This window comes from Diorhabda sublineata, chromosome 2 (assembly GCF_026230105.1).
Source record: "Diorhabda sublineata isolate icDioSubl1.1 chromosome 2, icDioSubl1.1, whole genome shotgun sequence".
Lineage (NCBI taxonomy): Eukaryota > Metazoa > Arthropoda > Insecta > Coleoptera > Chrysomelidae > Diorhabda > Diorhabda sublineata.
This window is the reverse complement of record NC_079475.1, coordinates 40,213,373-40,227,088: the sequence shown is the minus strand read 5'-3', so window position 1 is coordinate 40,227,088 and position 13,716 is coordinate 40,213,373. Positions and strand designations below refer to the sequence as shown.

General features: G+C 30.9%; 3 protein-coding genes across 8 annotated transcripts in view; 1 reads left to right on the top strand and 2 right to left on the bottom strand.

Annotated features, from left to right (window-relative positions):
• The first annotated feature begins 3,522 nt into the window (after positions 1-3,522).
• On the top strand, positions 3,523-5,372 carry LOC130452945 (adhesion G protein-coupled receptor B3-like). The gene is made up of 3 exons (XM_056792489.1): positions 3,523-3,677; positions 3,727-3,900; positions 5,054-5,372. Exons 1-3 carry the CDS (start codon positions 3,596-3,598, stop codon positions 5,302-5,304), a joined length of 507 nt encoding a protein of 168 aa, XP_056648467.1. The 5' UTR covers positions 3,523-3,595; the 3' UTR covers positions 5,305-5,372.
• On the bottom strand, positions 5,318-9,418 carry LOC130452944 (peptidoglycan-recognition protein LE-like). Its single transcript, XM_056792488.1, has 4 exons — positions 9,169-9,418; positions 8,168-8,450; positions 7,148-7,340; positions 5,318-5,706 (listed from the first exon to the last, which is right to left on the bottom strand). Exons 1-4 carry the CDS (start codon positions 9,409-9,411, stop codon positions 5,424-5,426), a joined length of 1,002 nt encoding a protein of 333 aa, XP_056648466.1. The 5' UTR covers positions 9,412-9,418; the 3' UTR covers positions 5,318-5,423.
• Positions 9,419-10,049: 631 nt separating this feature from the next.
• Positions 10,050-13,716, bottom strand: part of LOC130452602 (UNC93-like protein) — a 105,959-nt gene continuing 102,292 nt past the window's right edge. For all 6 annotated transcript variants that reach the window (XM_056791936.1, XM_056791933.1, XM_056791934.1 and 3 more), the window contains 2 exons: positions 11,426-11,762; positions 10,050-10,898 (listed from right to left, as the gene is read on the bottom strand). In XM_056791936.1, coding sequence (XP_056647914.1) covers positions 11,431-11,762 — 332 coding nt within the window. In that variant the 3' untranslated portion in view covers positions 10,050-10,898; positions 11,426-11,430. The remainder of the gene's footprint in view (positions 10,899-11,425; positions 11,763-13,716) is intronic.

The following is a 13,716-nucleotide window of genomic DNA, read 5'->3' as shown; positions in this document are numbered from 1 at the left end:
CTTCTTTCCATTAATATACATTAGTACTTTCCTTTGAATCCTTTTCTGTCATCCACAGACACCTACATGTTGTTTGTTACCGGATAATAAGGATAATCTGCAAGGGATAGCACAACAACATGTAGGTATCAAAAACTTTGAAATGGTTCAATGTTGGATTATCCTCTTTCCATCAATGTATATTTGTGCTATCCCTTGTAGATTATCTTTATTATCCGGTAACAATTGTGATCCTTTCTATCATCAGAGAACACCTACAATAATTATTTATCCTTTATTTTCATATTCTTCAAGAATGATGTAATCGGCTTCCTCTAGTTCCTTTATTTTTTTTTATTTTGTCACATTTCTTTGTTATTCTTATCATTTTTTACATTTTAGTATTTGCGACTTGAATACTTGCTGCAGAATCTGCATTTTGGTCGGTGGTTTTCTAATTCAAATATCTTAAAATTACTTTTATAAATCTCCACAATAATTACCTTCAAAAATACCTGTTTAGGTCCCTTTGTTTTTTTTAAATTCTATTGTTTCATTATTAATCTTGTCATTTTTCAAATTTTAGTACTTTTGGCATTTCTTAGAAAACAGGAAATTCATTAACGTCATAGTTTTTTTAAATCTTATTTTAATTGGAGCATTCTTTTATTTTTAGTGAAAATATTTGATTTCCCAAAATATTGTTATTACAAATCTAATTTATTTTGTAGTAGAATTTTTAGTTTATTTTTTTTACTAATGATACTTTTATTTGATTATATTACCTGACTGTATATACCAAAATTGGCTCTTTCTGTATTGATTTTTTTAATATTTGGTACAACATGTTTTAAAACATTTCAAATGTAGTGAAACTATATTTCTTTTACATGTTCTTGACACCTTGAAATGACACTATTTGATGCAAAAAAATTGCAGTACTTCTATGAAATGTCTTACCTCTTCTAACATCATCAATTTCTCTTAAGTTGTATTTATTTTTGTTAATACTACATCAGTATTTTACATAGAATGAAAAATTCATACTGAATATTTTTTTATAAATTAGTATTTAATATGTAATAAATAAATTAATAAAAAGTGTTAATTATAAAAATAGACAATTTTTTATAAAGGAACTATCGCTTTCAACATATTGTTTTGGTTATTAAAATTTGTGTAAAAACAATTTATTCGCAAATATTCTAATAAATTAATATCAATTTTTACTTCTAAGTGCCTAGAGATTATAGTGTCAATGATATCGAAATATAATTAAACAATCTTTATACCATTTTTGGAAAATATCAATGCGTTATTTCATTTATATAGTTATATATTATTTATTTATGACACAAAAAAAACGTTATCTATGCCGAAATGAAGTTATAATACACAATACTTAGGGGTTCAATGATATAGTATATTTCAGAAAAATTAACCGATTGATACATTGAGGGCTAATGAAGTTGAATTTACCACTAAAAGCGTTGGATTAGAATCAGTAACGTCACGTCAAATGTTTTTTAGTGAGTTTACTGCGATGATAAAAGAAAAAATAGAAATTTCTTAAAAACGATATATAAAGTTTTCGGAAAAATTTAATTTTGATTTTATGACATAATTGATTTGTGTGTTCTGCTGCTGAAGGAAATCGGAAAGGAATCGAAACTCTTGGACTATAAAATCTAAATTAGCAATTTTTTATAGAAATAAAAACAGGAATTCAACTATCATTTACATTTAGTACATTATTTTGTGTTATAAATACAATAGAAGATTGCGAAGCCTCCACTGCTTGGCAAATTAGAACATTACTTTCAGAATAAATGTAGCTTTCAGATTTTTTTATTAATTTTTGTATACAAAAATCATTTTTGTCCCTTTTCCATACACTATTGTCTCTTAATTGATTTTTTCCCCAATTTTATATTCAAAAATTTTAAACTAAATGTAGTTTAATAAACAATTTTTTTGGACGTATATACCATGTGTCATACATTATTATTTTTTAATCGAATTTTTTAAAAAAAGTTTCTACTCTTACATTTGAAAAGTTCTTACTTTTTAACAAAAACATCACAATAGAAAAAAAAACACTGAAAAATGAAAGTTGCACGTTGTCTACAAAATCTAATTCGAAATTATTCATATTTTACAATTAACTACAGAAAAATGAATGTAATTAAACTTTACAATTTTCTTACGAGTTTTATTGTTGTTTACATGCCCGTTTTCGTTAATTATTTATAGAGATTATATAGATGATGGTCCTTTCTAGAACACGTGACTTTGACAAGCAGGCCATTTTGCCTGGATGGTAAAATATTTATTTTTTCTTTTATAAACGAACGTATCTTTTGTTTTTATTGTGACTTTTGCGTTTTTTGCATTGTTCGTTCACACTATTTCGACAAAATGATTCACTAACTGAAAATTGCACTTGATCTATAGAATCTGAATCGAAATTATCAATATTTATAATTAACCACAGAAAAATATATTCAATTGAACTTTGTATTATAATTTTTTGACTAGTTCTCTTGTTCTGTTATAATTTCATAATAAAAATTTCATCTATCACTTTGTTTCTATGTCTGTTTTCGTTAACCATTTGTAGAGGTTATATTGAATGACAAGATGATGGACTATTCTAAAACCCGTGACTTTGACAGGCGGCCATTGTGTCTGGGTGACAAAATATTCTCCATTTGTTAAAGAGGTGTCCGCTGTCTTTGATGTTAATTGTCATGTATATTGTGTTACCTGTTAACAGTCTTGTCTTATATGTCATTTGTCGTTCTCGGCATCTGTCAACTGTTCTGTGATGTTGTGAAGTATAGAGGTAACGAGAACCATCTCAGTATATCAATAAGTGTCCGTTGAAACCAAGGTTTATAAAAAAAGCGTGTTAATATCAATATCAACGTTTTATAAAGAAGTTTTAAGGTTATAATTACCAAATTATTTTTGACTACGTAAGTAGCTGGGATTTTAAATACTATACATTTTTCAATTACATAAGTCAAGTTAAATAGTAAATTATTCAACCTAACACACTTCACTCTGTTTATAACTTTTAAATTCATATCATTTCCACTTGTTTCAAAAGCGCTATTTAGAGGTGGACACTTTTTCAGCTTTCCCCTATTCAAGACGGCTCTCCTCACCTTCATATTCTATTTGTAATGTCCTCGTGTGTGCTGAGTTGTCTTTGATCCACTGTACGTCATCATAAACAGCCATCTTAAAAGTTTACAGCGCAACTCGGTTTAAAGTGTAAAGATACCGTACCGAGATACGTAATTTTAGGTACGGCTAAATCAATTGTCATGTGTCACGTCAACACCGGCTAATGTATAACATTAGGTAACTACGAAATGTGTATCGTAGGTTAATTATAAAATATGTGTAATGAAGTACCTTATATTAAAATAAGTGTGAATAGTTAATTCAATAATAATAAGTCAATAAAAATAGGTTTGTTATTATAAAGATGTAAGTATTTAATATTTATAAATTGACTACATGTAATTGAAATGGTTGAAATAATTATTATAGTAGCCCATGTTTAAAAATTAGAAGAAGAATTTGAAACTTTTGACTTTATTAATTCATGGCGTTTATGCCCATAGTGCTAGTCAAATTATTTATTTTATATATCGTTGTAAACTTGAACAATGCATACTTTATCAGAGGTACGTACCAAAAACTTTCTAATATATTTTTAAAATTGACTAATTTTAGAAACATATGATGATGTTCTACCCGATTTACTCGAAAAATCTGTATCTAAACGAAAGATAAAAGATGATATTGTTGATTATAGTCTCGATCCAATTTCAAATCAAAATTATTTAGTTAAAAATGACGTGAAAAAAGATACTAATTCAAAAATTGGTGATATGAAAAATCATAAAGGTGAGCATTTTAAGTGAATTTATTCATAAAACTTTTTTGAAATTTTGAAAATTCTATTTGATAATATATTACGTTATAGTCAAATCAGCGAACCAACATCATCGCAAAAAATATCATATTTTCTGCTATTTTTGTGTATTTTGGAATTATTGGATTTGCACTATGTTGCTGGAAAAGTCTAGTAAAATAGTTGAATGTGTTTGGAAAAATATGATGAAAATACTTTTCTCTAGGAAGAATTTTTTAGTAACTTGACATCTTTTATGTGTTTACCTGAGATAAATATGTAACAAAATTGTAACAAAGTCATATTATCTAAGACCGTCTGTGTGACTATCGTATAAGGTTCAAAGAAGTTGAGAATTTTTTTTTCAAAACAGGAACAAATAAAATGGCCAATATGTGCAAAACAAATATAGATAACATCACACTTTTCAAGCAAGAAGAGTTAGTTGTGGCAACAAAAAGACTTAAACTAAAGAATGCACCAAGATCTGATCATATTCCTTCTAAAATTTGACAAAGCATAGTCCGAAATGCTTGAATATGATTAATGAGCTACCCACAGATATGGAAGACTGGTTCTACTGGAGAAACCTAGGAAACCTGAGCAGAATAAACCAAGTTTTAGGCCAATTTGCCTATTAAATTGCATGGGAAAACTGCTTGAACATCTGCCAGAAGCACAGTTGCTGAGGAGTATTGTGAATAGTGGTGGACTGTCAAGTAATCAGTTTGGATTTGTAGAGGAAAAGTGAACCATCGATGCTCTCAAAAAAATAATGGATAAAGAGAAAGGAATCCAAAAGGTTGTCTAAATAATTTCTAACCTCAACTTGAACATGTCGGTAAAGTATTGTACGACTCTAATGTCATTTATTTGGAACCCGAACCATTCAAGGCTTTCAGCGTTTATCGCCCAATATTTGTACGTTTTTGGACTATTCGGTTACGTTTTGTTCTTGATCTTTCTTCAAAACGAGAGACTAGCATCTTCAGAAGCTGCGATCAGCTCACTAACAGTCCAAGTGATCTCAGCTTCTGAAGATTCTGTTCTCATGTTGGCGAAAACGTTTAGAAGAAAGCACAAGTAAATAGTGTAAAAAAATTGTTTTTTTCTTCTTCTTTCTTCCGTTATCTAACATATTTTTAGGTAGAACGAAAAAGTCTATAGGAAAAACGACACAAAAAAGAACGACGAAGCTTCCGGCGAAAAATACCGAAACGATTTGGGAATCGTGGACACCATGGTCAACTTGTAGTGTAACTTGCGGTAAAGGTCGCAATATACGTTGGCGACATTGTAGAAAGAATTGTAGAGATGTTGAAACCGAAATGGAAGAAAAAGCGTGCCAAATGCCCGCCTGCCCTCAAAAGTTATTCGGTTTGATCAAGTTGGAATAATAAGATTTGATTATATTTCATGGAAATATATTGAAAATCATTTTTATCAAATACAGTTTCAAGATAAATATGTTATTTTATTATTGTTAAACTACAAATTTGTGAAATGAAGTATCGTTTCAATTTTTTAAATCGTAATCGGAAACTTCTTCAACTACACAATCAATATTTGACTTGTGAACGGTAACAGACGCGTCCCAATGATCCCAAGTCTTTATTTCTTCATACAATTTGGTTCCAGGGCTCATTGTTGGTGAACATTGGCAATGAGCTAGTAATTTGTAATCCGAAGCTATGGATCCTTTTTTTACCCCGGTTTCAATGAGCTCTTGTGCTTTTTTCAAAGCAGCCTTTGGAGGTAAGTGATCTATGAAACATCCTACAAAAGCTATACCTATAGATCTAAAACAAAAATATTATCAACGATTTTGCTTTGGGAGCATCCTATCAAGTGTTAACACAATTAGTAATGGGAGATATCGTAGAAACCGTCTCAACTATCAAATATAGAAGCTCCGAGGTCAGTACGGGTAAAGGAGGCAACAGATAAATAGCCTACGGGTGACAAATCTGTATATCCGTAACTGAAGAAATGTGAAATAAAAGTTTATTGCATTCATATAAATTAAATCATGCGCAAATAAAGACAGCCAGCACTCTTATTTACCTAAGAACCTAAAACTCGTAGAAAGAAAAAGTGCGTGATCCTCGGAAAGGCCCCACGGGAAGAAATCACAAGGTGTCAACGTAATGGCCATTCAACGAAAACTCTTCTGTCTATCAATTCTCTAAAATGAACATTAAGTTGAGCTCGCACACATTACGCGTAGTGTAGAGTCCATTTTCCATATTAGAATATTTCGGTCCGTCACGTGATCCTCAAAAAAGTGCAGACCCACGAGACCTCCCGCATAGATACCTGCCTACACACACACACCCACCCCAGGCAGGTTTAATTATTTTTTAATGAAAACTTGAGGATTCTGGTCGTTCCAGTACACCCAGTTACTCCGATTAACCGTATCGTACCGTTCAGCTTGAAGTTACTTCATCCTATCACCAAATGGAGTGCTAGAACCGCGGATCATCCTGATTGCATCCGAGGTACCACTCGTAAAATTCTAATCCTCGTGAAATGCCCGAAGGAGACGCGGACAGTAAACTCGATAGCGCATGCGTTTCAGTTATTACAAATACCGGTTGAGCAGAATGCGGCGCGTCGACAACAGAGCCCGTTCTTAAGAATTTCTGATCTTCCACAATGCTGAACGATTTGGTATCTGGGAGTTCGGAAATTGTTGTTGAAATTTGTTTCGTAATCCGCATTCATACGCAGATATGCTGTAACAAAAAAACAACTAATTCTTGAAGCGCGAACTTGTATCGGTTGTTCATTCTGAAAACACGTCTACTCGACGAGCGCGCATCGCTCAGACGCAACTGTCTGAAGCACGAACTTGCTTTGTTTTAATCTTTTTCGACAGCGTTGCCATACTTAGGAGCGTTGCTGGATTTATGCCGATTTTTCGAGAGTGTTGCCTGACTTATACCGACCTCTATATTAAGCGAAGTCATTGCTTATCTTAAATTTGTTCCTATTCGCCGATGAGTAAGTAAAAAGGAAAAAAGAACAACTTTTGAAGCCTAATCATACATTTGATTAAGTTTAAATCAAGTTTTTGGTTGATTGGTAGAGGATAGGTCGCCCTCTAAGATGAGATGTGCTTAATATATTGTCCATAGACACATTTTCACAGTTAAGTCATTGTCATTTTCTGAAGAACTCCCAAATTATTCATTGAACCATCTGTATCAATTGGATGTGTGACAAATATATATTTACTTGCAATTGTAACCTCTGGTGTGAGCTCCGATAACTCCCCAGCCTCTACCTTCGTAGGCTAAACCGTCGGAACCTATAAGAAAATTATAACTCGTGTCTTTCCATTTCCTGCTTTCTATATGGAAACTTTGAATCAGTCGGATTAATAAAGTGTTCTCAGCTTGACTGAACCCTTCTTCAGTTGCCGTATGTGCTACAATTATAAAATAATTTATTAAAAGACTGAGATTGACATCGGTCAAAATCTAAATATCCACTATGTCAATGAAATATTTGGTTGTATGTCAAGAAAAATTACATTGCTAACATTGGCGGCTATATTGCATCGGTCCTCGATGTTTATTATCGAAATCAAGTATTTAGGCATTCTAAGAAAATAGCTGAGCTACGTCAAAATGGCGGCCGTGGGACAAACAATCAATTTTGTTCTATGGTGTCAAGAGAATTCCACACATACGTTTTCGATCTGAAATTGAGTATTTCTGAAGTTTTTTTACTCATTCTTCAAGTGAGCTTTTCAATGTCGTATTCAAGTTTATCAAACACGAGTGAGAACTTTTTTAGGGCGCAAAGTGATAACCCAGTAGCAGTTGGTAGGTACAAACTGAAACTGAAACTGAAACTTTAGGTCCTTTTCATTAGATGAAAAGAGTTGTACTCAGAATTAAAGTCGGCTTACAATATATTTGCTTTTCAGACTATCTTTACCGCTTACCAGTAGTACCTACATAGTCGAAAAAAGATGATAAAGCGACGTTTCCGGAAATAATGCCTAAAATCCAACAAATAACTTCATAAACCTCACAAAAGCTGTAAATGCATTTGTTTACCCCACGGCGGTCATCTTAAAATGGCCATCAGCTGATTTTGACAATTTGTTAAATCGGTCATTGTGTCAGAATTTCTTGTAGCGTTTCTCATTAACTTTTTTAATAATTATATCACGTGATTTGAACTTTATTACCATCTAATTTCAATGTAGTCATTCAAATAGTTTTCTAGTAATGATTTTGATTATACCTATTATCACATATGGAACTGGCTCCTTCAGGTATTCTTTTTCCCCTAGCGCTGGCTGGGCCAACCAATTGGTCCTATCTACTATGAAAGTGCCTTTATATGGTTCGTTATAGGGAACTGAAATTTTTTTATCTTTATACGCGGAACTACTATTAGTTATTATCACCGGTCCGTTGATGTAAGTAACGTCGCCCACGTGGACTTTCTTTGATTTGTAAATATTGACGTTGTCATATTTGGGATCAACTTTATTATCTTGTATAATAACAGATTTGTATCCATCCTAAAAATGACAAATTCAGGATTTTTTTTTTCAATATATCGATACACTTGATAATGTTGAGCAATATATGTTGTTTTTGAACCCAGACGTTCTTTGTAATTAGTTTCTCTAGTTCTGTAAGACTTTGGTAGACCCATAGAATGACTTATATAAAAAACGTTTGCTGCAAATGAACATCTGCCAGGGTATAAATTGTGAGATGTCATTCGATAGGGGATTCATGTTTTAGATTGACCAATGTATTTTTTTTACAATTTTTAAACAAATTATTTCATAACCTATGTTAGTAAATTTTAGTAATTGGTATTCAATCTTTGATTTTACGGAAAATAGAATGAATAATAAGGTGCTGTTTGTTAGTAACTTTGATATTATGTTGAAAGATTCTTAACTACAATTAGAGCAACAGAAAATTGTGAGACATTCTGTAGCCGCAGATGAGACTTGAATGGATCACCCGAATCTAAAAAAAATATTGAGTATGCTTGTTAAATCCAAACTTATATAATTATTCGAGTATTTAACCAACTTTCTTCCTCATTTCTGTATCTGTATTTCAACAATATACTTTTTATAATTTAAATAATTATGACCAAGACTAATTGTACAGAAACTTGCACCAAAATTTTGATTTTTGCAATTTTTATTGACCATTTTGTCATTAAATTTTATACTTAACGAATATCTATTAATTATTATATTTTCTAAAACTTCTTACGTTATTAATTGCCACTATACTGTTATGAAACACTAAGCCTGAATCAATGGCACTGCTTGTTGATTCTGTTAATACAGAATTATTTGAATCTGAGTACACGGAACAACTATCACTAATTGTACATGTATCTAACCACTTTTGACACTTTTCTGAGATATCCTCACCATTATTCGTTTCATTTCCTTCCAAGTTATTACAATTTTTATTTGGAATATCTGAAATTTTATTTATGGGCGTAACCATGTTCGCGGTTTGCTATGTTTTTATCAAATGATTCATGATATTATCTTTTGGATTAATGACGACCGGAATACCGAATCTAAAATGCGATAAAATTATATTTATTTTGGTTTTTGCAACATTAGTGCAAACTAAATTTAGAACATCTTGTTCATGGATGAATTTTTCAAGGTTTTCCACATTTTTCTATATTTATAAATTCAATATTAGTTGTTCACAGTATAGAAAATGAACATCAAGACGTTAAAAAACTTTTCATTACCATATATATCAGAAATCTCCCAAAAACTATCAAATTATTTCATTGAATATGTTATCTTGTAATAATTGTACGCTGTTTACATAAGACAGACATCTGAGTACTTAGAAAGTAAATCAAACAGTCCTCAATACTATACAACTCACCCCTCACCAGTTATATTTATGGTAATTAAAAGTATTAGTGTACAATTTTGTTTTTATAGTGATTCTGAGACTCTGTCACAACGCAAGTCTCCATAGTTCCTAATCTTCACTTTTTTTTAAGTTTTGGAAATTGGTGGTAATGTAGCTGCTCCACCAGATCCAGCGGAATTCGAAACAAAAAAGTTTGGGAACCTGGAATTTTAGGAACGAATAGGGGAAAAGAAACTTCGGTTGAATAATAATTTAAAAGAATTTATTTTTGCAGTATCGCCTCAAAATACTGATATTTATACAATTTGAATACTTAAATTTCTATATTTTACAATCTAAGAAACATCTATTTATATTTTCTGTACACATTTTCTAAAATTATCAGAAAAATAAAATATGTATATATATATATAAATAATATTTGAAAACAAAAATTTATTGGTTTAGAGTGTTTAAACATCTAAAAACAATTTCCACGACGTTCATTGTTTATTTTTTTCCACAAAACAAGATTATAAATGATGATACAAATAAAATTTATTCGCTCATGAACATGGCACTGCTGCTGATATTCGTTCAACTCTATTGAGAAATTAATTTGCAAATAAATAATTGTGCAATAATCTTGGGCGAGGCATGTATTTTCAAAAAAACAGCTCATTTATCAAAATTTTTGAATTGTATCATCTGTAGTAAGTTATGGTAGGAACTCTACATAAAATTGAAGGGATTGTTCGGGATAAGTTCATGAGGAAAACTTTTAAAATAAACAAAAAAGAACAATTAAAATTATTTAGTCAATTTAAAACTGGTTTGGGTACAAACTAATTTTCAAAACACCTTTTATACAGTTGACAGTTTCCATTGCTTCATCTTTTATCTCATTCAAAACGCGATCGCTCATTATTCTTTTATAGCGATCAATTTAAAACATCCACAACAATTTTTCGGTATCCATTAAAATTTCTGTGGATATTTCTCCCCTCGGTAAATACTGTCCATTTCCTACTGTTTTATTTGTATAAAAAATGATGCAATAATGTCCATACTGGTCCCTTGAAGTACTACTGATCGATCTATTTTATTAGCCGAGTCTGAAACAAAAATTTTGCTGGTAATTTTATAGTCATATAATTTTTCTCCAAGAAAACACTAAAACATGGTATTATTCTGTTATAAAGATTAATAAGCAATTTTTTTCTAGCTAATATGGAAATTCTCAAAGTCTAAATTCGCTTTTAACTAACCCTCATAATGTATATATATATATCATAAGTGGATAACTTCAACGTTCCCATAATTTCAACATCTAGGTCCCTGTATCATCAACTACGTTCCTTCATGCTCTATTTTGGAAACTTTGTATCACCGATTTCAAATTTCTGAAGTAAATTTTTAAGATTTCCAAACGTTTTTTGTTCGTGTACTTCACCATGATGAAAAGGTTATGTTTACTGAATAAACTGACAGTGACAGTTCGATGTTAAGTGAAAAGGTGCGTTTGTTTGTCCCGAACTTGTTTTAATCATGTTCTTATTCATTACTGTTTTCTTAAGGTACTTCTTTCAGGTATTCAGCAATAAAATCATTTTGAATACGTTTGATTTCTTGAAAAACTTACCTAATTTACAAATGTGTAACAATAATTTCGTCGTCAATATCGTCTTTTTCGTCATCGGTTTCTTCCGGTTCTTGTGGAAGAATCTCTTTGTTTCTAGCTGCTTCAGCTGCTTTCTTTTCTTTCTCCTTCTGTCGACGAATCTTGTGTAGATGGTGGATTTCGACAATGACGTACAATAAGAATCCAGACACGAGAATGGTAAGTTGAACGTAAAGCTTCATTCTTGCGCAGATGTGCGTTGAGTAAGCGTATGCTATAACAAAACCTACACTCTCCCATAGACGGTAGTTGGAAAACGCTGCTTCCTTGTTACGACGGAAAAGAGTACCATACAGACCTGAAAATAAAAGAAATTAAGACTTAGGAATATTATTTTATGGTATATGGAGATTTCGGGAATGGCTCTGATATAAGAAAACTTTTTCTCTGCTTTGATTGGTGTATAGAAACTGTTTATAAATGTTACTTTTCACAATATTGGAATATTCCTTGGAATTGTTCTTTGTTAGGTTAAGGTTAAATGTTGTTAAATTTGATTACCTTTTCTTCTGTAATTGACAATAATTAAAATCATTGTTATATTAATTATTTCCAGTAAATTTCGTAATACTACTCTGATTCATTAAACAACAATTGGAAATTTACGTTAATACATCTCGAAATACAAGTAAGAATGTTGTTTGATTCATATACGAGGGTTGTTAACTATGTATTGAAACATTAATATGAAATACATTATGAAACATATTAAGATGATATTATTGAAGAAAATGAAAAGTTTAAAGAAGAAATTGGAGAAATATTTAAGGGAATTAAAAATGTGATGAATACATTAAGAAACAATTGTGTAAGAAAATGATAAAACTAATAAAAAGAATAGAAAAGTAATTAGAAAAAATTAATAACCATTAGAAACCACTTATTGAAGAAAATAGATTAGCAAAATCGAGACAAAATTAAATAGCAGATATATTTTAGCAACAATGAAAAAAAAAGACAAATTAATTCTATTTTTATACATATCTAACCATACTTTTTAACATTAATTATCAAATTATCAACAAATATCCAAAATTCGATATACCAAAATGAAAAATTATCAATTAAACTAATTTAATGTACGTGGGTTGTTCATAAAATAGGGTTACCAAGAAGCTACGGATGATAGAAACGGTGTTAGACACAATTTTGCGAGATTGGCATGTAGCTTGGCCCCCTTTCTCCCAATTCCCGCCCCAGCGAGTTATCTACAACGTTTATTTGTCTTGGAATCAGAAAAAGATGAATTCAAAGAAGGACGTACAGATTTCCATGACGAACGACGTTCTGGCCGGCGAAGTGATTGCGAAAATAGAATAATCAATGCTGAAAGATCAGTCCGGGATCATAGCGAGATGACAAAATTTCGAGAGACAGCTTAGGATATCCCAAGGTTTGTGCAAAGGATACGAAAATGCAACGGCAACGATACCTTGGGTTTCATTGATTTTAACGGCGGTTATGTCGAAAAATCTAAGTTTTCCAAACATACCTAAGCCAATAAACACGCTTTTCATTGTGAACATTCTTTGGGTACCTTATTTTATGGATAAGCCTCGTACATTGAATTTATAAATTAAGAATTCTTATGTATTTGAAAAAAATTTTAAAATTCTCTATATGATATTTTATACTCTGTTTTAAAAAGATGGTTTATTATATGCTTTAATGTATTTACGACTCGTTGATCTATTTTCTAAATATTCAGTTGTCTGTCCTATATAATATAGCAAAATTTAGTTCACATCTTTGGCCATGGCCATTGATTGAGTCATCTGTAATAAACTGTTGACAAATTCCATTTATTTTTCGTCGAAAAGTTTTCGCGTGATTAATTAACATCCAAATTCGATCAATTAAAATATCATACGAGGTTTGTATTACCATCACGAGATGGCATTCGAAGTAATAATTGACGTGTGGGTTATACAAGATGTATTTGTACCGAATTTTTATCTCGTTCAGCCTCAAATCTTATTAAATAATCGATTAAAAGCAATTACTTTAATATAATTAAAGTTTCAACGAAATAATTATGATATAAGTTATGCTTTTAGTATATTTTCGTAAAATAGTGTAATAGGAATTCCCATCGTGACTGTTTTATAAAAAACATTAATATTTCAAAACAAATTAGGATTGTTTAGTTTCACTTAATTACCCGATGATTAATTGTTTGTAAACAAAAGACAAAGAAACGTAATTGTGATTATTTTCACCTTTTAGCTTTAACGATCAACATAATTATTCCA

Coding starts and splice junctions, on each gene's coding strand:
- LOC130452945 (XM_056792489.1), top strand. CDS start 3,596: ATGGCGTTTATGCCCATAGTGCTAGTCAAATTATTTATTTTATATATC. Junction 3,678..3,726: donor CAATGCATACTTTATCAGAG/GTACGTACCAAA, acceptor GACTAATTTTAG/AAACATATGATGATGTTCTA. Junction 3,901..5,053: donor TGATATGAAAAATCATAAAG/GTGAGCATTTTA, acceptor ACATATTTTTAG/GTAGAACGAAAAAGTCTATA.
- LOC130452944 (XM_056792488.1), bottom strand. CDS start 9,411: ATGGTTACGCCCATAAATAAAATTTCAGATATTCCAAATAAAAATTGT. Junction 8,451..9,168: donor GTATAGTGGCAATTAATAAC/GTAAGAAGTTTT, acceptor TGTCATTTTTAG/GATGGATACAAATCTGTTAT. Junction 5,707..7,147: donor ACCAGAGGTTACAATTGCAA/GTAAATATATAT, acceptor TTTTTGTTTTAG/ATCTATAGGTATAGCTTTTG.